This window comes from Hydra viridissima, unplaced genomic scaffold (genome assembly GCF_058129835.1).
Source record: "Hydra viridissima isolate aposymbiotic clone 2 unplaced genomic scaffold, HvirCarnegie_v1 scaffold_11, whole genome shotgun sequence".
NCBI classification, from domain to species: Eukaryota; Metazoa; Cnidaria; class Hydrozoa; order Anthoathecata; family Hydridae; genus Hydra; species Hydra viridissima.
In genome coordinates this window covers 12989395-13016830 of record NW_028324310.1, presented here as the reverse complement: position 1 = coordinate 13016830, position 27436 = coordinate 12989395, and the positions used below count along the sequence as shown (strand labels likewise).

The following is a 27436-nucleotide window of genomic DNA, read 5'->3' as shown; positions in this document are numbered from 1 at the left end:
CAGAATTTCCCCTAAATACAACAAATCCTGCAGTATAAGCCACAATACTTTGTAAACATATAGACAAACAGCTAGCATCAGAAACTAAAAAATAAGCATGATCAGTAACAGAGTTTTCTAGTAGTTCAATAATCCTATTTCTGCTAGAAGAGTTATTCAAAACACTAACAGAAGGAATATCTGTTTTCAATGTTTTGAAAACAGATATTCCTTCTGTTAGTCAAAATAGGTACAATTTGCAATGGCAAACAGTTTCCACAAAGATTATCTTGAATATCATTATGCACCAGCAAATTTTTATATGTTCCAATAAACTGTTTTGCTGAAGGGTATTTATTACAACCCAATAAACCTCTTAATTTTCCAAAAAAAAATTACTGTACCTATGAAAAGTAATGCCACCTGCACAATCTCTTGAAGTACACCCATAGGCAGAACAAGATACCAGTGCCTGGTTTGCAAGTACTTTTTAGCATACCAGTACCTGGTATACTGAAAAGTACATGCAAACCAGGAAATAGCTTACAAATTTGAAATTTACCTTAAAAAAAGTTTTGTGTTAAATTTCATATTTGTTAAAAGCTATTTCCTTTTAGATTTTCTTTTGAATAACTTAGGGTAGTAAAAGGCATGCATTTAAAAACGCTGTCAATTCTGGAAGGGGGATTTCAGAAAAATCACTTAATAGTTTTTTATTGAAATAAATATATTATATATCAGTTTTTTTTTTTTTGCAATAAATATACTATATATGATTTTTTTATTTATAACTTAGTCATTATTATAGATCAATAGTAAAAATTTGTTGTTTGATATCTTTATGACTGTTTTTATAACCACGCCAATATCAAAATATGAATTTATAAACTTTCATTTTTATACTTTGCAGAAAACTTTCTCTCTGTATCAACCATTTATATAACATTAAAATGTAATGCCACCAGTACAATCTCTTGAAGTAACACCCATAGATGGCATGTCGATTTAAATCTGTTTATCAATATTTATCATTTTATTATTATTCAGTATAAATCATATAAAGCTAAATAAAAAGTTATAACTTAATTTTATATATATATATATATATATATATAGGGCTACCATAGTCCTGATTTTCATCAGGACTGTCCTGATTTGAAGGGTCTGTCCTGACTGTCCTGATCAGGTGCCAAAATGTCCTGATTTTAAAAAACCATAACAAAAAAGAAAAAAATATCATTTTGACAAAAACTAAATAATAAAGCAAAGAGAAAAATGTTGACTTGGCAACTCCAACTTCTCCATTCAATTTTTACTATTTTCTTGCAATCTCAGGCAGTGCTGGCAGAAATGGCAGTGGTAGCAGACATGATAAGGCAGTACTTTACTTTTGTTTTTGCTGGTTTGGTACTTTCCACTTTTACGAAGTTTCTACTTCGTGACAGGGTTTTTTAGTGTTAAACTTTTACTTTAACTTAAAGTAAAAAAAAATCCCTTATTAAAGTCAAAATGTCGAAAAGAAAGTGCCATTTTAATGAAATTTTTTTGTCCTGTATATATATATATATATATATATATATATATATATATATATATATATATATATATATATATATATATATATATATATATATATATATGTTATGATAGTGTCGTGTATATACATGCATTTATATACATACATTTAAGTTAAAGCTTATTATTTTATATACATGTAAATACATACTTGTTTCAACTCACAAACATATGATTTTCTTTTCACAAGAATCTTTCATGTTATCTGAAATACAGTCTCTGTTGGTAGCATGTTGAAATACAGCTATCTGAATATCTTTTTCAGTATTCCGATTGTTATTGAAATGAACTGAAGAAGACTATCAGTTAGCAAATAATTCTTTACATGAGAGTATAAGTTACCAAGCATAAACTGACCAATTATTCAATCATTTGGTTGCAATCATTGTAATATTTTGATTTGGTTTAAAAAAGTTTTAAATAAAATCCTTAGTTCCGTGATATTGTTTTGGGTTAACCAAGATGGCGGCCCAGTTCAAAACTGGCTTCCAAAAAGTCACGTGATGCCGTCTCCTGTGAATTAAACCTCCTTGAAAAAAACATTTAGAGACGCAGTGTAGACACAAGACACAGTTTGTTGACAATCTGGACATTTTTATTTTAAAATGACTCATTAAGATGCTTTGCTTCTTTTTACAATTGAAGAAAACCGAGACTTACCAGATTGCCTAACGTGAACCAGGTTGTCTCGATTGCACAACTGGAATGAGTAATGTTCTAATTAAGAAAGAAAGAAGATTGCAAAAAATTGAAACACATGACGTTGCTGCTGCTTTGCACAGAACACGCTTGAGTGATAGAAATACATTTGCTTCAGCCGTTTTAGAATTTAGAGAGAAAACGCTTTAGAGCGGGAATTATTAACTTGTTTATTAATATATTTATTAGAGCGGGAGATAATTAATTTGATTGAAAGATTTTTTTCGCTAACGTACCTCTAGTTGTGGAATGGGACGAAAAACTTCTACTAGATATAGCTGTTATAGAACTGATCGATTAATTACCAGTAATCGTATCTGAGGTGGAAGTAAATCAACTTCTAGGTATTCCAAAGATACAAGCAAGAATTGCTCAAGCAACGGCTGTTGCATTTATGGTTGACGATTAGGATCTTATAAATCAAGTGATAGATATTTTCCATCATTAAAGTTCCTTAAAGAGTCAAAAAATCACACATCATGAGACTCTCAAGACGATTAAGAAAGCAGGCCTAACAGCTGCAGGTTATTTGGAAAGGAGAGTTGCTATCATCGAACAACAAAACTATATAATTGCATGCTGAAACTCAAAGGTAATATCTACTTCAGCTGGTACAGGATCAATAGTGACGATTCTGAAATTAACAAAAAAAAAAAAAAAAAAAAAAAACACGAGGATCAAAATAACTGGAATTTGTCTCATGTTGTAAAACTGTAGAGCTGTCCCGACCTCTAATAAAATTTTTACAGCACCTATGTTTTTTGAAACCACTGCATATGTTAATATATACCGCGAGTTCCGCGCGCTCTTATAGTTTTCTCGTTACTAGATATGTAAGTGGGGAGAAGGTTTTTCTTTGTGAGTCGGAGAAAATTTCAAAGTAAAAAAGCATAAATTAAAAGCGAAATTTTTATTTACAAATTTTCGATTAGAAAGCATAAAATAAAAAGCTGATAAATTATAAAACAAATTTTTGTACACTATTTCTTTTAAATCAAAAGAAAAGTAAAACAAACAGAAATAAAAATTGTTTCGTAAGCTACCGCTAAACGTAAAACAAAAACAAGAGCCCGAAAAAGACCTTCAGTACAGATGCGTTGAAAAAGTTCTCTCTTTTTCAAATTCTTAGATTTATCAACTCTCTAAGCACTCCAGTAGCCGAAAAAACATAACGGTACAAGATAACATCATCCTGCTAAATGTTCCAGTGGTGTACTACATTATGAAGACTCCAATTAAGAGTAGTAGAGGCTCGGTTCGCGTAAGCCTCTATGTAGGACTTCTCAAAATGCTTTACTGCGTCTGGTTCGTCTTTTGTCAGAGCCAAAGAATCGCGTAAATAGTCGATGTCGTTTGGATGCTCAAGCTCAGGAATTCCGGTGGAAAGTAGCATCGCGAAAATAGTAATAAACAGGTTGCCACGACTTCTCAGAGTCTTGAACGCATCAATGCACATGGCCTTGAAACTAAACGCAATTAAATGAATTTAAAACATCATAGCTTTTTACCGACTTTCTCATCAACAAGATTTGTTCATTATAAACTTACTCGTCTATGTTAATCTTTTTGCTGATCACATGGACGATATCTGAAGTTAACACGAATTTAACTCGTTCCCTTTTGAATCCAAACTTTGTCTTGAAGTTTCCCAAAAAATGACCAAAGTCAATGTGAAACATCTAAAAGAAATCATCGAAGCAAATCGAAACAAGGAGCTAACGAAAACAAAAGTTAAACCAATCAACTCGTTACAAATTCTACAGAATCTACAAAGACGTACTTTTAGAAACGCATCAACATAGCAAAGACTATAACAAAATACCTGGCCCGTATCCTTCTTCATCATGATGTTATCGTTGTGTCTATCGCCAACGCCTAATACATACGTAGCTACGCTATAACCAACTACGGATCTAGTGAAATTCTCGATAAACTTCGAAAGCTTCCTGTTATAAAAATAGTCCCGTTATTATTTTTCACGTAGAAAACCAAAACATCAGGTTATTAGGACTTGCTTTCTGATCTATTTATCATTATTATTATCTTTTTTTTTTCGTTAAGCTAATTTAAAAAAGGCTTAATCCGTACTCTTCTGATCCTTGGCATTGCTCTTGTAGCCACAAAAAGAACGTATCTTCTTTCCACGGACCAAGGCGACCACGAACTGACTGTATTCGACCTAAAGTTTCAGATTCTGGCACCACCTCAATCAAACCGACCATTGGACCAGTGGATAGACATCTATATGGAATGATGCCATAATCGAAGCCCTTTTTCTTCCAAACGTTGTCCATAATGCGCAACGAAAGCACAGTTAACATATCTTGACGTAAATCTGAAACGAAATAACTTCATGACTGAAACATCTCTAAAAAAAAGCCAAGGGACGCACAAGAAGATATGACCAGAAAACATTTTTAAACGATAATATTCAAAACGAAAGAGTTTGAGCAAATAAAAATTTCCTTAACCCGATGTTCTATGAAAGACTTCTAGAACTGTAGGAAAAACAAACAAAAAATCGTAGCACTAAAAAACTGGAGCATAAACAGTTTAAAAGTGCAATAAACATTGAAGATTACAACTTGTTTTTGTCATTGTTTTAGCAAAGAATACTATATGAAACTATATTTTACATGCATATCCATTAACAAGTCAAAAATTTACAATAAAAAAAACTTATTATTGCTGTCAACAAACTGTATCAAACATTACCATCTCCGTTTTTAAAGATGATTGTAACATCATCTGCTCCTTCATCAATATTTTCAAACACAAGCCAGAGGGGCTTTTTTTTAGAATCCATGTATGTGCATTTTTCAACTCTAAAAATAAGAAAAATTGTTTTTTATTTTGAGCAAAATACAGATATTTGAGATTTCAATAGTGATTGGCTACAAAAACAAAAAAAATTGAAAATAAAACCTTAGACGTTTTAGTTTAATACTTGGATCTAGAGGAGATACAAGATCTGAAAAAGCTTTTTTATAACTGGATCCGTTAAAAAGTTTTCTCATCATCTCTTTCTTTTCTTCTTTCTGAAAAATTTGCAACTTTAATCAGTATCTTAAACTTATAATTTTATTAACTAAAACCCAAAAATAGTAATTATAATAATCTATAAATAGCCTTTCAATATCTTGATGATGAAGGGGAACAAAAAAAAGTAATTTAGGATTATCACAGATTAAAAAAAAAAGAAATCAATTTTAAAACCTATTAAAAATAAAACACTGTTTTTAAATTTATCGGCACACCTATCTGATAAATTTTAAAAACAGTGTTTTAAGCAACTAAACTTGGATTAACGTTTTTAATAGAAAACAACAATTTGTTTGTTTTGAAACTGAACATATTATAAACAGAACATTACAACAAGCTGATTGGCTTACATTTTGTTCTTTACATTGTTGAAGATATTCTGTAACTGTTTTCATCTTGCTTATTACTTCAACCTATTAAACAGACTTTAGAATATGTATTAAAGATTATTTCAATGCAATATTTAAAAAAATTTCATAGCATCTTATAGACTGATTAAATAAAAACTTCACAATGAAAACGTTTGTTTCAAAAAACTTTCAAAAATTTTTGGCAACCAAATGTACATTCGGGCACCAATCTTTATTTGCTACATTCTTTACTAAATCCTTTGGTTGTTTAGTGATCTTTACTTGAGTAATTTTTTAAGATTTAATATGAATATCTACTGAGATTTCATCACTGAGCTATAATGTTAAGCTAGAAATTGTCTATAGAATTGTCTTGTTACTAAGCTAGTAATACATTGTCTTGTTATATACCATCTTGTTTTGTCTTACTAAAAATTTTGTCTTGTTATAAATCATCTTGGTTTTTAACTTAAATCTTTGTATAAGGATCTGGGTATGACTTGCAACATTTGTTTATATTATTTTTGTCTTGTTTCATTTTTTTCATATTCCAAGATGAAACACAGATGCTTAAAAGTATTGGTTTTTGTGATTCAGTCTTCTACAAGAATTTTTTAATGATTTAGATAGAAAAAATAAATCCATGCAAATAAACCCCTTTACGGAAGTTTATAAATAAAAATTTTCTTTGAACCTGTTTTGCTAAAACATCAATATGTTGAACACTTCCACGACAATACAATTCAAGTAGCAGACCAAACTGTAAAGAACATTCAGGATTTCCAAGTTCAGCTCTAAAATCATGAAGCAAAAAATTAATAAATCAAAATCATAACTGAAAAAAAAAAACATGGAAGATCTGGATAAAAATTACAAAGTCTGTGTGCATATTTGTGTGTAAACATATTTCTGAATATTTTATTTAAAATATAACTAACTGTTGGCAATTGTAATATATGTAATATATTACAATTATATATAATAATAATAAGAATAATATATAATATATATATAATAATCTACTAACTGTCAATTTATGTCATGCTATTAGTTTTATTTGATTATTATGACAAATTGTAATGAATTGTAGATGAAACTTTAAAAGTAAAAACATTGTGAAATATCAATAGCCTAAAATATATTTGCAAAAAATGTCATTTTAGGTAGTTATCACCAAAAATGACATAAACAAAAGAAAATATACTTGAAGAACCATAAACATAAAATTGTAATAAGATAAAAAAAGTGAGTGGAAAATTGCTAAAATTATTTCTAAATTTTTGTGGGTGACAATTTAACTCTACCATCAAATGCTTTTATACAACTGGTTCAGCTTTCTACAAAGCAATATCTGGTTAAGAAACAGCATACTTTGAGTTATCAAAGTAAATCTAAAGATTTCTGAAACAAAAGTTGCTTCAAAAATCAAAGAATATCTTGATTTTGTTGTTATTATAGGTAATATGCATGGAAAAAAACTCTTGGTCAGTAAGATTAAGTTAAGCATTATGCTAAATGTCATACAAATAAGTTGCAATCATTTTGGAATAAAGTAATTTGGTCAGACGAAACCAAAGTTTAAGTCTTTTATCAAATGAGAAGGAAATAATATCCTGACTGAAGTAAACAAAAAATTCTGTAGTACAAAACCAACATGTATTCTGTGAAAAAGAAATTCCAAAAAAATATTGAAAATTTGTTGGTTCTATTTTTTGTTTCCATTTTTTGTTTGGATTTTTAATGTTAAACTGAGCACTAAAATTGAATTTTTTTTTTTCCCCATCAAATTGAAGAATTTTAATCTCATAGTGAATAAAAAATATAATAACATATATTATATAACATATAATATATTATAGTCAATAAAAAATATAATAACATATATTATATAACATATATTATATTATAGTCAATAAAAAATATAATAACACATATTATGTAACATATATTATATTATAGTCAATAAAAATATAATAACATATATTATATAACATATATTATATTACAAGAATATAAAAAATATAATAACATATATTATATAACATATATTATATTACAAGAATATAATAACATATATTATATAACATATATTATATTACAAGAATACAATAACATAACATTTGCTAACTGCTATCTGTATTTTTAACTTTTAATAAAACGAAAAAAAAAAAAAAAAAAATTGGTGGCTTTTTTATTACAAAAATTATTAACTATTACTTCAAATGCCAAAACAAGTAATGGCCAATCCGTCTATTGTTCAATGCACGTCTTAGTAAATACTTTGCTAGTGGTGAATCCAAATATGATTCATATTTCAGTGCCTAAAAATCAGATGCAAACTTTTAAATGTAAAATAATTTTCAAGTGACCTTTTACATGCAACTGCTAAACTTAATGAAGAACTGTTTTTATATAACATCTTTCTATGGTTTATATTGTAAAAGTTTTAAAGTAACTCCTGAGCAATTGATACAAAAAGAAAAGGTGGTAACCTGGATGAGTTGCAGTAAATACATTTCCAACTCACCATCACTATAACAAAAATAAAAGTCATTATAATCATTATTTTTACATGTTAAAAAAAGGTTTCACAAATAAAATTAGCTAGTATCAATAAAGCTAAAACTAGCACTAATAAAGAAAAAGTAATTACGTTAAATTATCCAGCACTTTCACAGCAAGAGTTCGAACATTATTGTCAGGGAACTTGTAATCAAGAAGATCTAATGCTACATCAACTTCTAATGGATCAGCTCGCCATGTTGTCAATAGCGCATGAATCTAAGTAAAAAGAAGAGAAAATTTTTTTTACATATTTTTTTTTTATAATTTATAATGATAACATAAAGAATTATGATAATAAAAAAATTCTACTGCAATTTCAAAAAATTAGAATGCAAAAAAAGGCCATCTTTTTTTTAGCATTTTTTTTCACATTGCAGCAAAACAATTTATGATAAAATTTGATTAGAATTGTTGATTAAATATTGATTATCAAAAAAGACTTTTAGCTAGTTTTTTATTAAACTGTGGTTACTGCAACCAAACTAATAATTGTTCTGTTTTTGAGTTTGTGTGTGTGAAATTGATGATGATGATTTGTGTGAGTCAACAACATCATTTAATTTATGGTGCTGGAATTTCTCATGGAGAGAGTACAATATCAGAAAAAGATAGCATAATTTGTACAGAAAACAATATTCAATTGCAAAATTTATGCAAAATATTATACATATATTACAACAACTGCAAAAAAAAAAAAGGAGAATTAGAAAAACTGAAAAGCTAGCCACTGGTCAATGGATGGAGTTGTATGTGGAGCAGAGCTAGCAGTTATTTCCAAGAAGAATAGACTAATCAAAAATATTATGTCTTCACAGAAATTAATTCCTCTGGTAATTACTGAGACTACAAAAATGGTTTACACATTGACTCAAGCACGCAATATAAAAATATGTCAAGCATTCTGCTACCAATCATCTACATTCCTACACAGCAGTTATAGGAGAAGAAACTCAAAGAATTTATGAACAACTTTATTAAAACAAATATTTTACTTTACTACTTAATGCTGTGTTATTTTAACATTGTAATGTTTGTTGACTACAAGGTTATCTAGTCAACAGAAGCAAGATGTAAAATCTGGTATGGTTGAGCTTTCCAACTTCATGGTGCTCCTTTGGTTTTTTACAGCCCTTTTGTAATTGTTTTTGACAAAGAAAATGTGAATTAAGAAGGGGAGGGGGTTTGTTTACCTACTCTAAGCTTCATATCTTAAAAAGAAAATACTTACACTTTTTAAAAAATTTGTAACAAAAAAAGTCTTAATTATATCTCCTAATTTTAAATCTTAATTATAAATCTATATTTATATCATAAATTTATACCTTAACTTTACATCAAAACTTTATACCTTAACTATCTCATTATTTTAAGTCTTTTTGGGGAAGAATCTTAAAAATAAAACAAAAGTATAAAACCTGAGCAACACCCTCTCGACTGTTCCATTTAACACACTGCAAAAGTTTCGGCAGACATTGAGGATATTCAAGACAACATTCCATTCTGAACAAAACACACTTTTTTTAAAAAAAAAGTAACACATAACTTGAACGTGCAAAAAAAAAAACTAAAAATTACCTAAGTAACCACATTAGTTCTCTTTCTTTTTCATACATTGGTAATAGTGTATCTCTTTGTATGACCTCTTCTATTTGCTGCCTATGCAACTTTCCTCCTCTTCTAAGATAAGGATGCGTTTGAGAGTCATCAGATTTTATCATGTCTGCTGCATATTCCAATACCTTTTCTTCAGACGGGTATATAACAGGGTGAGCAAACTCAGTTAACTTAATGATAAGACAAGGACCACTTTCATTACCACTTGAAGCTACTGTGCCCAGAGGATTAAGAAAATTTTGAGTTTCATTCTGTCGATCGATTGAGTATTGCCAACAGTACATTTCACAGGTACCTGTTTTCAAATAACCTTTGTAATTGAATATAGGCATGTTGACCCAACCAATACATACAGGCTAAAACAAATAAAGACTCAAAACAATAAGTGACACATTTTAAATTTCTTTTGAGTATTTTTTTCCCTTAAAGAAAATATGTATGTATGTATGTATGTATGTATGTATGTATGTATGTATGTATGTATGTATGTATGTATGTATGTATGTATGTATAAATAAACCTTGCGCTTCTTGGTATCTTTTTGGTGATAGCCAACGATGCTAAAACATAATCGTGCCATTCTTGGAATATCAGCAACAGATAGATCAAACTCAAGGTATTCATTCCAATGTGGAGTGGTAGATTGCTGAAGTAGCTTAGTCGTTTGAACTTTACAAACTCCTTCACCCCCATGAAATATACCACAATAGACCTCTTTCTACAGTTTAATAAATAACTTATTATGTTTTTACACGGGATTTCTTTCTTAAATTTCTTAACTCTGATCAACTTACCCACATTTGTGGAGGATGAATGTTTTTGGCTGCAAAAACATTTACTTTAAACATTGTCTTTGGATTAAGATTCCACAAGCATATTTCAGATTTTTTTTGCTTGGCTGGTGTTGGTGGTGGAAAATCTAATACTATGGGTGCACGAGCTTTTTCAATGTTCAGATCAACTTTCGGTACAAGTACTAACTTAATAGGTTTGTCCCACAGTAGACACTCTCTAACATACTTAATAAAACAAACTAAAAGCATTTGCATTTATGCAGAAAAAAAAATTAAGGTTTAAAGCTCTAGAGTAAAAAATACCACTTCTATTAGAACAGTTTATTGAAATGAGTAATTGAGATTTAAATAAACTTGGAAAACCTTTTTTTTTTTTTGTAAGGCATGAACTCAAAGAAAAAAACAAAGATATTAAAAAAACCAAAAAGTTAGCAACCTACTTTATATTGCAAAAGAGGCTTTTCCTCAAATACCTCATTTCCATAAACATCTACAACAAAATGGCCTAGAAAAAAGTTTAATCGACCAAAAACTTTCAAAACATAGTCGTTTGCATTCTCTTTCTGAGATATCTTTGATGTCTGAATTTTTTTGAAGAGAACCTTTTCGATAAGTTCTTTTGGGTAAGTTTTATCAGAAACTTTAAGCGTTGTAGAGCTGTTTTTAATAATTGAAACAGATAAATGTATGCAGTTGTTTTCACTAACTAACTTGTCTTTTAATGCTTGAGGAAGACTGTTATCATTTTCAAACTCTGGAGGGTACGTATAAATTGCCTTCCTTTCCCAGCTTGATTGGCTGCGTTGGTAAGAAATGTTATCACAAAACTGTATACATTTGTTTCGAAAATCATCTACTTCTTCGTTTTTTGGAGCAGTAATGCTGCGCCCAATAAGTAAGTTAATTTTTGAATTAATCAGTTTTGCTGCTTCATCACCTTGCTTTTGAACAACTTTTAAATAGGCTCTAACAGGTTTTATATCAAAAAGTGATAGCTCCTCGTCCATCAACTCTTCAGTGCCACCTTTAGCACTTACCACCACAAAAACATAGTTGTCTTTGGTAAGTAAGGCATTACTAACTACTGGAAAATGAGAAGCATCTTGCCAAAGTCTATCTTTAATTTCTTCCAAAGATATATCGACAGGAGTTTGTTGAAGAGATATGCAGATGCCATTTGGTAGCATACATACTACATCTATTTTACTATTTACTGTCAAACCATTCCAGATATTGTAGCGAGCCAAAATGTTGTTTACCATTTCATTAATTCATATAAATAACTAGCTGAAATTAAATTGCATTACTAAACAATAGTCATTCGGATATGCCAGTAAATATATTAGCTACTAAATATTAATTATTAGGAAGCCCAATAACTGAAATGGAGAATCCATAAAACAATAATGGTTTTAAATTATACTTACGCTTAATTTTTAACTTATGATAAATAGCTGATCGCAAGATGCAAGCTTATAAACTTACGGAGGGGGGGGAGGAGGAGGGGGGAGTCTATTTACCAGAAAAATGGCTAAAAATACTTTCAGCACACCTTACCCATGCGGCAAAAAGATGTTTAAATGTGGTCTAAAAGTGGACTTTTTTTTTTTTTGTCTAAAAATTATCTCCATGGATATCTAAATCGCATTGAGCGTGCATACATTTCATTATTATGAAAAAAATAAACAAGTCAAACATGCTGTTTGTAAAAGAGCAATTGTAACAAAAAATTACATTTTTATTAGATAATTTATCGTAATACACAGGCTTTGTAATATTGAAAGTGTTCTTCAATAACCATAAAACAATTAGATAATAGTGAAATATATCTTCATTCATGTCATACATATATTTATAAAATAGAAATATTTCACTGAATTCTTACTCTATTTATACATGAATTGTAAAAAAATAAAAACATTAATATTTCAATTACCTAGATTATAAAAATACATAAATAAAATTGTTAAGCAGAAACGCAAAAAGAATAAAAATGAAACATTTATATTTAAGATAATAAAGAAAATATTTTACTTATTTACTTTTATCCCACAAAGTAGCTGAAAAATACAAATACAAATGGTTATAATGTTACGATTCCACGCAAATCTAAGCTATATTCATATTAAGCTACACTGTAATGCGTTCAAATATTTTGATCTTTCTGAACTGGTGAACTCTCGAAATTAAAAAACGCGACAAATTCTGGAAAAACGACACCAAAGTTAAGCCAAGTCAAGCAAAACAAATAAATAAATAAAAAAATATTTAAAAAAAAATGAAATAGCAGTTGGTACTATTGGTAGATATAAAGTGACACGGTTTAAGAAAAAAAATTGACAGTCAATGGTTTGGTAAAAAAAATCAAAAAAGATAAACTTGTATATTTAGCCTGCGATCCCAGTAGAGCAAAATTCCGTCAACAAAAAAGCAGCATAGTTTATTTGCGAGTTACTCAAAACAAAAATGCCGATAAGATTTTGAACAGCTTCAAGGAGATATTATCAACCGTGTAACGACCTCTAAACGAATCCCACATATCTCTGTAAACGGATGACAGAGGCAAATTTTTAAACGACAAATTTGACGATTGGTGTCGCGAATATCGCAGTAAACAAGTTACGGCCAATCAATAAAAACCATGTTGGCGAAAATGAGAAATAAAGTTGCAAAACAATAAATGAAGTTAATAGGTTCCGTGACTTGAAGAAAAGTTAAATACGAACGAAAAAAGTCTATATATTTCGTTCAATCGGTCGGCAGAAAAAAAATTTTAACAGTTACGCGCGAAGATCTTCCACCAACAAAATAGATTAGCGTATACAATACAAAAACGCGGACGAATATAAACATTTACTTTATGACAAATTAAAATTGTATAATTGTATACAAAAAAATATTTAAGTTTTAAATAAAAATATATTTTTTGTAATTGTATTTTGATGAAGTGAATGACGCCGTCAAGGTGCAGACATTTTTTTTTTCAAAAATTGGTGTCGAAGATACAATCGAATGAGAGCATCATAACGTCTTTAACGATTTTACCGTTCCTTAGGTGGACCAAGGACGTATTAATAATCATGGACCTATAAGAGATGGACGTGCAACCTATTGTTTTTTTTTGCGAACCATGCTCGTTGCGCATTGTTACAAAACTTTTGTTTTAAACAATAGAAAATAAATTATATTTAAGTCTGTCGGATTCGTCGAAAGTTTTTGGTCTCATCTAATTAGTCACATCAACTTCATTTTAGTTATTAAAAGATAACAGCAATAGAACCAAGTTTTAAGCTTAATTTTATATAGCTAGACATTCCTAATATTTTAAGAAATAACGCTGATGATGATATAGAAATTGAGATCATTTACTTAACTACTTTAGTACATAGCTAGAGATATAATAAATAATACAAAATATCAACAAGTTTTGTAGCTACCTGGAGCGCAATGGTTTCATGCCCAGGGAATTACTCCATCTATTATATTGCTGTAGACTTCCAGTTTATGAATATTATAGAATATTCTACTTTTATGTTTAACAACAGAAATATATACAGTTAAGGATAAATAACTTATACATAAAATGAATGTAAATAAAATAAAGAAAAAAATAATTTGTCACAGTTTTAAAGAATTTAGCAAAGCCAATTTATGGCTAACCGCAAGAATAGTTAAGTATTTAATATTAACATGGTATGATTTACCAGCTATATATAAACTAATTTTTATTTGACAAAAACAAATGGGTTATTAAGTGGTTTTTATGACAGATGAAATAATATATGAAATATGAAAAACGAAATACAGTTGAAACGAAATACACTTGAAAACTTTAAAGTTATTAGAAATAAAGATTGTTTATTAATATGGTCAGAATTCTGTTGTGATTTTAGTACCATCTACCGTACTAACTTGTGTGTAAAGAGTAAAGAAAGTCAATCATCTATTACCTTTAACTAGCCATTTTTTAACTGTGCACATTTTCTTACACCAGTGTATGTAGTAAATTTAATAAAGACAACTTGCATTCTTCTACATGGAAGTTCAATAGTACATTACAACAATTTACAGTTTTGAATAATTTCTAAAATCAAGATTAAGAATTATTACAATATTTTTTAAATCTGGGAGTATTTGCAAATATAAAATAGCACCAGTTTAGACATTAAGTTCCACAACATGCGAGTATAAACACACCTTTAGTGCCAATGTAACATTTCATTTCATGCTTTTTAAAAGTCGTTTCTCTAAGATATTTATTGTGACATTTCGGACACGTAAATTTAGTTAAGAAGCGTTCTTCTGTTTTTTTTTCAGCACTTTGGTTTCTTCTTCTGCAATTAGCTTCTCTGTAGGATTTGCTGGTGGTAAGAGCTCTAATTCAAAATCCTCTGATAATAAGTCCGCTAACTCTTCAAGATCTAGCTCAATAAAATCCTCCACTACTATTTCGATTTCGTTATCAATATTTTCAAGCAAAAAAGAAAAATCTTCTTGATTAATAGCAAACTTTTCTGTCATACTCATTTTATGTATCGCTGCTCAGAAAAATACTTTTGAAAATATTTTTATTGGATAGTCGAGGCCATCTTTTTCCTACGTCGAAAAAAATAAAAATACTCCCCGATTTCGCAATTATCACCTATTGTTTCGCTATTGTTATCTAAACAATACCGTAACACGCATATCTTTTTATGAAACAATGCGTTGAACGTCCATCTATTAATCATATATCATATATATATGATTATAGAACTGTAATGTGCATATTGTTGTTCTATATGAATATAGAATAACAATATGCACATTACAGTTTTTTTATTTTTATAACATAAATGTGGAAAATAAGCTCAAATCGGTGATTCCGTCACAATGGAATTCATGTAATACGTCCTTGGGTGGACAAAGTTCACAACCCCACTACTTTTAAAAGTAACACTGTGCTTCATTTGGTTTAAATGATGTACCGATCAACGTAGTCACTGAGCGAAAAGCCGTAGACAAACTGGCTTCTTACATGGAGCGCATAAACGACGTCAACAATCTGGGGGTTTTTTGGATACGTTGTTGGATCCGTTCAGCCGCCTATTCTTTCAAAACGTAGTTGTCATGTGCGAACTCACACTTTCAAAACATTCAAAGTGGTAGACGACATTTCCTTTTTCCATTTCTTGTCGTTTTTTAACAAGTACACAAACGCACTGCCGAAACCTACTCTTCTTTTTTTAAGTCTTCGGGTTTTTTTGCAACACTTTGAGAATGTTTTTTATTAGGCATGCCTTCAATTTGCTTTTCGCCTGTTGTAAATGACGACTTCCAAGCGGTTTACGAGTGCATTTTTAATAATGGCTTCACGTGGTCTTTCGGTGGGTTACGGGAAATCACATGGTCTTTAGGTGGGTAATGGGAAATTACGTATTTGCAATTATAAACTACTTAAAGGTACTAATTTACGTTAAAGTAGTTTATAATTGCAAAATTTAGCAAAAATGGACCATTGACAAAAATTACTAGAGAGAGTTCAACATGATGAAAATAAGATTTAAAGGCATAGAACGCAACGAGAATTTTAGCAACAAATCTAGCATATCTTGGCATTAAACAAAATAACTAAATTGTTAGCAAGATTTAAAATGGGAAAAGATGAGCTGACCAGAAAAATGCTTAACGACGATGAAAACATTGGTTCGGTAGAAGAATAGCTTTCAAAACCAATAGCAGAAGTTGAAGAAGCAACTGAGGTAAAAAAAAAAACAAAATGGTTGACAAATTGGACAAGATAAACAAAAATGATTGCGTCAAAAAATTGAGTATGAAAAACAAATTATAGAACAGGAGTTAATGATTCAAAAAGAACAAAATAATCTTTATTACGAAAACTTCAAAGCGAAGAAGAGAAAACTAAACAAACCGTAGAAACAAACCGTAAAAAACAAACCGTAGAAAACTAAAAATGAAAAATACATAACAGAAATCTCTTGGAAACTTTAACGTAACAAATCCATCAAGTTTCAATAACGTAGCAATCCATCAAGCTTCAAAAATATACAATTACATTATTTAATAACGACTATAAGAACTAGTTACGATTTTAAAATCAACCCACTGTGGAAGGTGACAGCTCAAACATATCAAACGAAGTTCAACAATAATCCTTAGAGGAAGTCCTCGATGGATACCCACAGAGGATATACTTGATTTACCACATGCATTGAATGGAACAAAAAAGCAAGGATGATGTTGAATGCGGGTGATGGACATTCTTATATATGGACAAACTTGTTAACAAAACTAAAGTTGAAGCCAGTACGAACGTTGAAGCCAGTACGAAAGGAACATTAAAAAATTGAACAGTAATTTGGAACGGAGGACAAGCGTGTAGAAATATATGTTACGCTAGAATCAATAACGGAACCGGATATTCAACTAAATTCTGGTATTGAGAAAGGTTTCTTTTTGATTAGTCGTGATGAGTTCGAGGAAATGCGTAGTTTAGAAATACTTGAATTATCAGACACAAAAAAGATGTTATTTATTAGAAACTCTCAAAATCTTTCTCTAAATTTTGTTACCTTTATTTTTTATGCTGAATTTTATTTTTAACTCATTGTATAATTTCATTTTAATTTGTTTTGATATTTTTAATTGTAATCTTTACATTCTTTGTTACAGTACTGGTTATGACTATTTATTGGAAATTATAAATAAACCAAAAAACTGCAGCCACATCTGACAGTCATACAAATTCTCACTCAGTGTTGTTAATCATTCTCACTCAGTGTTGTTAATCGCTATCAGAAGATTCAAAAGTATAACAACTCGATTGGAAAAAGTTAAAAAATTAGAGCAGCAAAAGCCTACGGGCGAAATTATTCATTCCAGTTGATCTGTAATCATGGAAAATGCTGAATTAACAAAAACAATTGGGATTCCATAAAATAGGGAAACAGATAAACTATCGATTGAATTTTCTGATTGCATTAATGACAGAGATAAGGAGGTAATAACAAAAAGAATATATTAACAATTATGGATACGGAAGATGTTTTTACAAAAATAAATCAGAGGAAGCTACGAAAGAAGATCTAAATTTCTAAGGGATCTGATGGAAAAGCGGAGGATACGGATACCTTGAAATGAATAACAAGAAGGCGAAGTTGGATGCAAGACAGAAAATCAATTACATCATCGAAAACAAGATGGAAGGAAGTTGATTAATAAGTTAAGTGTGTTGTTTTCCAACACACTTAACTTATTAATCAAGCTTCTAGGAAGCGATTAGCCCATTAAACTTCTCGTCAAAATCTGTATGATAAAGAATTAGGTTTCTTATTGTGAAAATCTTGTTAAGAAACTACTTTGATTAACAAAATGGCAAAACGATCGGTTTACGCGTAAAAACGAATACTTTTACGAAAAATTTGATGCGACTCTCTTCTTTCCTCTTTTTACTGTATACAAAAGAAAGTCCTGGGCTTAAAAAAATGTTTTATTTTTATTGCTTTTGGTCCAAAAAGATCTTACAAGCCATATTCACAACAAGATATAGATGAAGCATTAGATAAAATAAAAAAGAAGACCATGGCAATTTATGTAGCAACTAAATTTTACAAAACACTGAAGACAACTCTTGAAATATCGAAAACTAAGACTTTCTTACGTCACAACAGAATGACATTTGTTTGCTCGCAATCAGTTAGTAATAAACGGTTTTCAAATAAGTTCTTAGAGTTTCTTGTTTAACGTTTGCCAATTAGAACTCTGAAAACTATCCTGAAAAAAGAATACAATAGTAACAAGTTAGTAAAACAGTAAGTTCATTAGTGACTCTGGGAAGCCTATAGCAATTCCTTGTACGTCCTTAACTTTTTCATTTTTTTTTACTTTTTTCAATTTGACCGTCCAAATAAGTTGTCTTATTGTTCAACTCGTAAAATATACAGTAAGGTTTTTCTCCTCGATATCTCCAAATATATATATATATATATATTAATATACACAAATCCTGTACCTTCGCAATCTACACATTATAATCCTAAACCTTCCAAAAACTAAAAAAAAACCATTTGTTTTCCCCATTCTTAAAACTATTTTTCTTCAGCCTTATAAACACATGCAATTTAAAAACTAAAATCGATTTTATTACAAACATAAGTAACCGAGAATCAGTTTTAAATGAGTTTTTTAGCAACATTTTTAAATAGCGAATTACGTCAGGTGATAAACGAAACTTATTGATGATTATCGCTCTATGTGACGTACTTAATTTTAGTGATGACACCAGACTATCGCTTTCTAATTTCAACCAGTACATTACTAGATCAAATAGTCGTTGCATTGGTGTATATAAGGGCTTTTGTTCGAGTTGTAAAGAAGTTGATTTAACGAAAATAATAATTGCAAATAAGTTGATTGGCTTAAAAATATACAAAAAAAAAAAAAAAAAAAAAAAAAAAAATTTTCCCTTTAAGAATACATCATCATATCGAGTTATAAACAAAGACAATAACAAAAATAACAACAATAACAAAAATAACAACAATAACAAAAAAAGACGAAAAATAACAACAATAAACTCAAAAGTTCAAAAAGTACGAAGTTTCAAATCAAAAAAAATTTTCGCGAAACAAGAAAATATTTTCTATGGATATAATAATTTAATGGTTTTAACGACAAAATTTAAAACTATTTCATAGGATTAAAACTTTTGATACAGTAAGTGTAGAAATTCAATAAATAGTTTACCAAGAATGATTATAGTTATTTCTTTTTTTTGTCACTCCAAAAACCTCATAATCTTAAAAATTGCTCGCGTTATACTTATTCTACCTACTTTAATTGTTGCATTTGAAACGTACACAAAAACCCAGTTTGTTTGCTTAGACAATAAACTGCTGGACTAAGTTTACAAACGGCATACATCTGCAGGCACATAGAACTTTGTTTGTAAGAAAAAGTGTACCATTCGTGAAGCCATTGGCTACACGTGGGAGGAAATTTCTCCATAAACATATTATCATGTGAAAGAAGTTTTAAGGTCCCCTGCAAATTGAAGGTTAGTGAACACTTATCAAAACCTGTACGATTAATGCTAATGTTTTTACATTTGCAAATCACGTACATTTTCCTATCGTCTCGAACGCGAAAGTATATACCAATTTCAAATCCATTTAAAATAACCGGTGTTCTCAATGCAAATATATCCGTTGCGTTATTTTCACGACGGATGAACTTCAAGTTGCGAACTCTCTTAATTACCGGAAAAGGCTTTTCGTTTATTACACTTCCGTTAAAATGGTATCGGTAAACAAAAGTTTGCAGGGCTTTTATGTACCAATTTTTGTATCCCGGCCATATGCTGAACGGAGATAACTCATATGTCATAACGTTTGTAAGAAAGTCACCTGTTAGATCGGTCACTTTTACAGTACTCAAAAGTTTTTCAACAAACGATATAATTTCATTCTTAAAAGTTTCATTAACTAAGAAATTACTATGCGCTTTTAACCACCGCTGCATTGCATACACAAACAAATTTCCTTGATCGTTATTGAATCGCGCTTGAACGTTTGGTTCTAAGAACCAATGCATCGACTGCAAATGCAGCTGAAAAAACTTTAAAGGTGTTTTCTCCAAACATTCATCTAACGGATAAAAACTTTTGAGTAACAAAGGCAAACAGGATTTCATGACTTTTAAACATTTCTCTTTGTGTTGCTGTAGTTCAGTTTGAATCTTTGAAACCATTGAAGCAATATAGTTAATGTCATCAACATCAGTTATCGATCCCTCAGCTCTGATTCTAAAAATGTCTAAACACTTATCGATGAGACCATCAAAGCAATATTTCATTGCAAGTGAACACACTCGAAAAATTGTACCAAGCTTGTGCTCATCTAACGTTTTTTTATTATAAAAGCAGTGAAGTAAGATCATCATATTTTCTGTTTCCCCTTTATCAACCTGAAACACAAATCTTATACAATACAATATACAAACTCGTTTTATAACCTTATACATTTACTTCCAGAAAATCAGTTGAAAATTTGTGTTAGACAACATTAAATATCTTTAAAGCGAACCCTTTTGATGTTAAGTGAAATTCGGTGTAAAATTAAAAAAAAAAAACATAAACTTTCTGTTTCTCTAAACACTTGCATCAGAGTAATTTCATATTCCAAGAAGAGTTTGCCTACTCTAAATTTTCATTCTCCAAACAGAATGATAAGAACATATCTAATTTTGCTAATGTTGTAACGTATTGCTCCTAGTGGTAAATAAAACAAAAAAAAAAACAAAAATTCTGTTAAATGAAGAAAACACTAATTTCTTTTGTTATCAAAAAAAAAAACACTTTTCTGCATAATTGTTTGCAAAAGGCTGATGCCAACAAATTTTACAAGGCACATTACCTCAATGCGAACGTCTTTTTCTTTAGTCTCCTTCATCCCTGAGGTAGATAACAACAATTTAAAAAATTCACTTTTAGCAGCTAAAATAACACTATGAACATAGACTTTTGTTTCCTTAATAACAAGCTTTGAACTTGAATGTCCTAATAATAGGCATGATTTTGGAGAGCATTTGATGTTAGCATCAAGTATGTTTTCAGGTTTCACAGATAAAGGTGAACTGTTCAAAAGTGAGATATTCAATTGATCACTAGCCACCAATAGTTGAGTTGTTTGAGTGCTAGGTGTCACAGGCATGTTTCCTGACATAGTTTTATTAAGAACTTGCAAAGTGACTTCAGAAGACTGATTAACAGATTTGATCATATCATCAACTGAAAATTCAGGCTCCAAGTTTAATTGCAAGTTTTTTACTTTGCATGTTGAGGATTCGTTGGGTACTAAACCTAGATCACCACACTCCTCTTGCTTTATATTGATCAATGGTGTTTCAAGATCTTCAAGGTTTTCTTGTTCACTGAGTGTGTCAGCATATTCAAACAAGTCTTTATCAATTGCATCATCATCTTCATACTCAATATTATCTGTGTTCGGAGAGATTTTAGAACGCTGTAAGAAAAATGTCTTTAAACTTAAAAATGGAATAAAATGAGTTCATTAAATCTCTTAATGTTACTTAATAACATCAATAGATCAATTATATAATCTACTATTATATAATCAATTTACAATTATATAATCTAAATATTATATTAAAATATATATATCAAATATAATATATATATCAAATATAATATAATATATATTATAATATATAATATATTATTTTATATCATAATATATATTATATTATAATTAAATATGTTATATTTACATTTATATAAATTAGATCAATTATATAATCTACTAAAACTACTTATAACTTATCTATACTACTAAATAATTTGAAAATACTTTAAAATACTATTATAAAAAGACAACTTTATATTGATACCTTAGGCTCACTACATGGAGTTTCTTCATCAACCAATCGATTCTGTTTTTCTTGCCTAAATGTTTCACTGTGACCTTGTTTGGTGCTTGGCCCCTATAACAAGATTTAGCTAAAAATTATACAAAAATCTAAATAATAATTATATTTATAATATAAAAAATATAAAAAATATTATAAAGTTAAAGTAAAATATAAAAATGAAAAATATTTCCTTTTTTCTTTAGGTTTTTATGATTTCATGATTTCATTTTCTTTTGAGAAAGTGTAATAAATCAGCAATTAACTTACTATGCTCTAACCAACTAATAAAATGTTTTTATTGAGATTGAAGGCCTTATTCTTAAAATTAAAAATGTTTTGACTCAGATGATTGTAAGCAGTGTGTAAAGAAATACAAGTCAAAGACGCTGCTTCAAAAAACTTTTAACAATTTTATTCTTTGATTAATTTCAAATTAACACATTAAAAAACACATAAACAATTAGAAAAAAATAACCTTTTATTTTCATAGTCATTACATTAAAAACTTTAATAAACACAAAAAGCAACATTTTTATGAAAAACTAAAACTTTATTACTTCATAAAAACACAATCAAAACTTATAAATTGTTTAATATTTGAAAAAATATGTATTTGTTCATTAAAGTTCAGTTTTTTCTTAATAAACCAACTTTAATTCAATACCAGAATGGATAAAGAATCTACAAAGAATAGATCAGTTTAATTTTGGAAAATTGATGGCTGATTTGCATACACCACAAAAAGAATCATTTTGTCAAAATTATATTAAAAGTTTGTGTTGTGAAACAGTATCAGGATTTCTAAATGATAATCAAGTGCTTTTGAATAACAACACAATTTGCAGGTTTTTTTGGTCAGGACTCTAACAGGATTTTATCATTATTGTTAACCAACTATCAATAAGTTTTATGAACACAGCAGTTGAGACTGATCATTTGCTTTTTTTTGAAACAAGTTTTAATCCATATCTTACATCATGATTTATGACTGATGTTGTACTTGATACTTTTTTAAAGTGTTTTTTTATCATAAAAATTTACAAGCAAACCTCAAATTCATTCTCTCTTCAAAGTCTACCAGCTTTGACAAAGGTTTTAAACTTTTATTTGGCAGTTGAAAGATAGATTTGTCTTGAATGTTAGATGAAATTTTAAAATATTGGTTACTTAAGAGACATTCTGATATTCTTGATTAATTGTGAAACATCTACTAAAAATTCAGTTGAATGGGGTGGATAAAATAAATGTATTTTTGAACTGGAAATAAGACCATGTTAGGTGATCTGGAGAGATTTCCACATAGCCTGAATACAGCACAGTGTCAGAGGTAACTTTAAATTGCACAAATTTTGTTTTACTCTCCCCCCCTCCCCTCCCCTATTCCACATTAACTAAACTGTCAGTGTAATAATAAACCGGTTTATTTCCATCTGGTAGATTTTCCTCAAAGCACGAAAACTAATGCATGGTTGTCCATGATGTTTGAACAGTGTCACCTTCCTAAATTATGTGCACATACCACAAATAAATCTTAGTGCTTCATTTGTGTAATTTCACTTCCAACTTATTTCCCCGACTAAACAATTGTTGTCCCTATCAACAGCACAAGGTGTTTCTGATTATTTAGATAAGACAATATTTCTTTGTTGCAGCCTACCTTACATTCCACCTTGTTTTTTTCAGCTTGTCAACTTGCTTTTTCTTTTTTAGTTTGGAGTCATTATATTTAAAGGAACTGGATCAAACTAGAATTTTCAGGAACCATTTTTGTCAGGTCTTTTCCTACTGATCTGTTTCATAGTGTACCTGTAAAATAAAAATGACAACAAATATCAAGTGTAAGCAATTGCTTAAAGGTATGGCATATATTTTAAATGAAGTTTTAAAAAAAAAAATAATAATAATAATCCTCTAAAACCTTATTTAATTTTTATCAAATTATTTTAATTATTTTATATATGGTTTTTTTTTTCAACCTTATGGTTTTTTTTAACTTTATGCAATTAGAAAAGTTGAAGTTAAATTTGTGCTTATGCACAATAAATTTTGTTAGTTGCAATAAATGTTAAATACAAATAAAATATGAAACAAAAAATAATGTAAATAAATGAAAATTTCATAAAACAAAATTTTAATCAGCTCTAATGATTTAAATTTAAAGTATCTTTACCTCACATAAGAAGCTCAATTAAGTAGTTTCACTTCTGTAGCCCAAAGAAATTGATTGATATAGATTTCTCGGAAAACATTTCAATAGAAAGTTTTCACTGATATTTTTTTACTGCAACACAACCAGGCATACTAAATAATATTCTATGAAAATCAAGGTTTAGGCTGTTTTTTTGTTTTTTGACATTTTTGTGTTATGGAAAAAAAGGTGTCTAAAACAATGGGAAATGAACAGAAAATCAAAAATGATAATTGTATGGTTACTCTCTGATTATATAGGGTCTCTAGGGAGCACTCTCTTGTGGGATTGCTAATGAATGGAAAGGGCACCATGGATAAAATCAATTATTGGTTTATCTTAATAGACTGTCTAACCTTAATCTTTTAGTGTATATTTTAAAATTTAATTTACTCTCGTTAATTTTTTAAATTAACGAGAGTAAAGTAAATTTAAAAAAAAAGATTATTTAGTAAATATATTTAAGGACAAATTTTGAAGAAAAATATATACTTCATTCACCAGACAATCTTTTTAAAATGTTTTTTTTAATTTTGTTTGATTATTGATTTGTATTAGTTTTTTACATTTAGACAATTATAGAAAGTTATTTATAACTAAAGCAGATTTTGTAGAAATTGTTAGTAGAGGGAGTCTGTTTCATCAAAAACAACTACTTGTAAGAGGTTTGCTTAGTGTATATGTGGCCTTACAGACACAAATGATGCTGAAAAGGAAACCATTAAAAAAAGTCTCAAAATTGTGATAAACATCCATAAAGTAAAGATGCAGAAGATAGGTGACATCTTAAAGATATCCAAAGGCAATTTATACAATATATTGCAAAAACATTTTGTGTATGAGAAAGCTGTTTTCCAAATGGGTGCCTCATGTGCTTGGGTTGGGGCAAAAACATCTTGTTGATAACTAAGAGGACTGTTTGGGGCTGTTTAGGCAAAAATAGCAGATGAAACATGAATCTGCCATTACACAAAAAATTTCAGTTACCTCCATTAGAAAGAAAACCAAAAACTAAGGGAGGCTCAAAAACTAAAGGAGGCTAGCAACATCATGTTCTAAATCCTGTGAAGTAATTGAGCTGAAAGTTATCAACATGGGTGGGAAAAAGAATAAGTGTACATTGATGCATTCTGTTAGGCATAGCAACAATAAAGATTGTTGTTTTAAATGAGGATTATCTGACTTTTACAGCAAGGAATGGAATAACATCAAAATGATATTTGATCTGCTTAGTTACACCTACTAGCTCCAATAAAGTTACAGATAATAGTTTGGTTATCAAATTGGAAAAAAAAACCTAAAAAGAAGAATATTGCACTGTCTGCTGTATCAGGTAACACATCATATCAAAAATAAATGGAAAAACAAATAACCCTAAATGTTATAAGGGTGCTTTGAAAAAACTGTATCTGAACAAACTCTTTGTGGAAAAGTATAGCTCATTATGAGTGCATAGAGTCAAAAATGAAGCTGTTTATAAACAGTGAAATTAAAAGACATACTAATACAGTAAAGTTTGGATTGGTCTCAATATAGACCAGTCTAAGCTTTGTAATATTGGTATCTCTAAGGGCTAGTTTCTGAGAAGCTTGTCTCAAAGAAAACAGGATCAGTAATGTCATGCTAAACAGATGACCCCTGGTATAAGAATATTGACGGTGAATCTTAGAATTAAAAAAACATCTTATTGGCACTCACTAAAGTAGATTGTTCAAATTTAATGTCTCATTTGCTTGAAATGAGGAAATCTGGACATTAAAAAGTTGACAATCAACTGCTGCACAAAACAATTTAATTGGAAAAGACTCAAGATAATGTTTAGAGAATTGATTTTAGTAATTTGCAGGTAAATTTTTATTGCTGTTTTCAGGAAAATATTGCTCAAGTTTACATCTGTCTCTTTCAATTCTGATAAGATTCTAACATGTTTTGACCTTTGGAAATTAAAAAATCAATAAAAAAAATATAAGGTTAACTATCCAAATACGTTTTTAAAATTTAACTCAGACTGAGCTTAAAATTTAAAAACATATTTTTATGACCACAATTAATCAAATAAAGTAGTTTAATACATGCATGTAATATGTATATTGTTTATGTATTATGTGTTATTTTGACTTTTTATTACTTAAATTGACTTATACTTTACCCTGAATAAAACATTACCAAATCATAATCAACAGACATAATCATTTTATTAAATTCATAAATCAAATTCTTTTTTAATCCAAATATTGTGAAAAAGAGTTGATGTTAATGTTGCATATTACAATACAAATTATAGCTAATTTTATAGATAAACCATAAGTGCTATACCCACACTTTGATGCGATAATTAAGTTCTTGGGTCTACATCATTACCACCATAGATTTCTAAAATTTAGCTAATACCTGCAAGTTAACAAGTTATCGTGAACCATTTTAATTAGTTCCTTAAAATCGAACATACTATTTATATTACTTTTTGCTGTACAGTTTGATTAAAAACACCTTTTCTTTTCAGGATAAAAAATAGAAAAAATGTAAGTTTAGTTGGTATTAAGTAATCCAAGTAATCTTACCTCCTCTACTTCAACAATATAAAGGACACGATCACTGAGAGTTTCACAATTGAAAAAGTCTTCGAAAGATTCATCAACTGCCACTGCCATGACTTAATAGCAATTTAAATAACTTCCGTGCGATTACCCATACAAGTTGGCTTTTTGTTAAAAGAAAATTTTGAAGAAAATATCATTGGTACCGTGTGTTACTCGTAATCACGTGCAGAACTGTTTTTCTCGCGATTTGAATACTACTTTACATAAAAAGGAAAATTTGTTTCAAAAATGTTAACTTATAGAAATGTATTATCCATTTTTTTTTTAAATATTTTAACATGCACAAGATGGCTGTGACATCTTACACAATAGATGAAAAAGACCTAAAAACTTTATGTTATGCCAAGTTGTATTGGTCACTTCAAAAAATAATTTAACATCAAGAAGCTGGTTTTTCTGGAAAATGTATATATATATATATATATATATATATATATATATATATATATATATATATATATATATATATATATATATATATATATAGAGAGAGAGAGAGAGAGAGAGAGAGAGAGAGAGAGAGAGAGAGACAGAGAGAGAGACAGAGCCAATTAATTTTTTATTTAGTATCGATACATTAAAGTTGAACCAAAATAAACTCTA

At 29.2% G+C, this 27436-nt stretch overlaps 2 protein-coding genes and 1 pseudogene across 5 annotated transcripts; all 3 read right to left on the bottom strand.

Annotated features, from left to right (window-relative positions):
- Positions 1–3148: 3148 nt before the first annotated feature.
- On the bottom strand, positions 3149–12008 carry LOC149882263 (phosphatidylinositol 4,5-bisphosphate 3-kinase catalytic subunit beta isoform-like). 2 transcript variants are annotated; one of them, XR_016444929.1, is made up of 16 exons: positions 11059–12008; positions 10619–10843; positions 10345–10542; positions 9786–10180; positions 9626–9710; positions 8299–8426; positions 8138–8177; positions 7863–7966; positions 6340–6439; positions 5646–5708; positions 5201–5291; positions 4969–5078; positions 4342–4588; positions 4076–4199; positions 3802–3932; positions 3149–3719 (listed from the first exon to the last, which is right to left on the bottom strand). XR_016444929.1 is itself a non-coding variant. In XM_090066592.1 (16 exons), exons 1-16 carry the CDS (start codon positions 11878–11880, stop codon positions 3449–3451), a joined length of 3156 nt encoding a protein of 1051 aa, XP_089922718.1. In that variant the 5' UTR covers positions 11881–11999; the 3' UTR covers positions 3149–3448. The 2 variants fall into 2 exon arrangements, 1 of the variants encoding a protein (XP_089922718.1); XM_090066592.1 differs by having other exon boundaries at positions 5179–5291; positions 11059–11999.
- Positions 12009–14783: 2775 nt separating this feature from the next.
- LOC145185922 (uncharacterized) lies at positions 14784–15145 on the bottom strand (annotated as a pseudogene).
- Positions 15146–19381: 4236 nt separating this feature from the next.
- On the bottom strand, positions 19382–27028 carry LOC145191259 (uncharacterized). Of its 3 annotated transcripts, XM_090066877.1 has the most exons (6): positions 26795–26937; positions 24216–24346; positions 23703–23851; positions 22025–22117; positions 21031–21639; positions 19382–20581 (listed from the first exon to the last, which is right to left on the bottom strand). In XM_090066877.1, the coding sequence occupies exons 5-6, from the start codon at positions 21394–21396 to the stop codon at positions 19448–19450; spliced, it is 1500 nt and encodes a 499-aa protein (XP_089923003.1). In that variant the 5' UTR covers positions 21397–21639; positions 22025–22117; positions 23703–23851; positions 24216–24346; positions 26795–26937; the 3' UTR covers positions 19382–19447. The 3 variants fall into 3 exon arrangements, with proteins under 3 accessions (XP_089923003.1, XP_089923002.1, XP_089923004.1); XM_090066876.1 differs by lacking the exons at positions 23703–23851; positions 24216–24346 and having other exon boundaries at positions 26795–27028; XM_090066878.1 differs by lacking the exons at positions 23703–23851; positions 24216–24346 and having other exon boundaries at positions 19382–20885; positions 26795–27021.
- Between the last annotated feature and the right edge of the window lie 408 nt (positions 27029–27436).

Bases quoted from the DNA above. Each gene is read 5' to 3' on its own strand.
- LOC145191259 (XM_090066876.1), bottom strand. From the start codon at position 26,884: ATGGCAGTGGCAGTTGATGAATCTTTCGAAGACTTTTTCAATTGTGAA. The intron at 21,640-22,024 runs GTATCAATATAA...TTTTTCTTACAG, and splicing joins CTCCATGTAGTGAGCCTAAG to CGTTCTAAAATCTCTCCGAA. The intron at 20,582-21,030 runs GTAATGTGCCTT...TTTGTGTTTCAG, and splicing joins AAAAAGACGTTCGCATTGAG to GTTGATAAAGGGGAAACAGA.
- LOC149882263 (XM_090066592.1), bottom strand. From the start codon at position 11,880: ATGGTAAACAACATTTTGGCTCGCTACAATATCTGGAATGGTTTGACA. The intron at 9,711-9,785 runs GTAATTTTTAGT...TGTTTTGTTCAG, and splicing joins GAACTAATGTGGTTACTTAG to AATGGAATGTTGTCTTGAAT. The intron at 6,440-7,862 runs GTAATAGTTAAT...TCATGATTTTAG, and splicing joins TACTTGTTTTGGCATTTGAA to AGCTGAACTTGGAAATCCTG.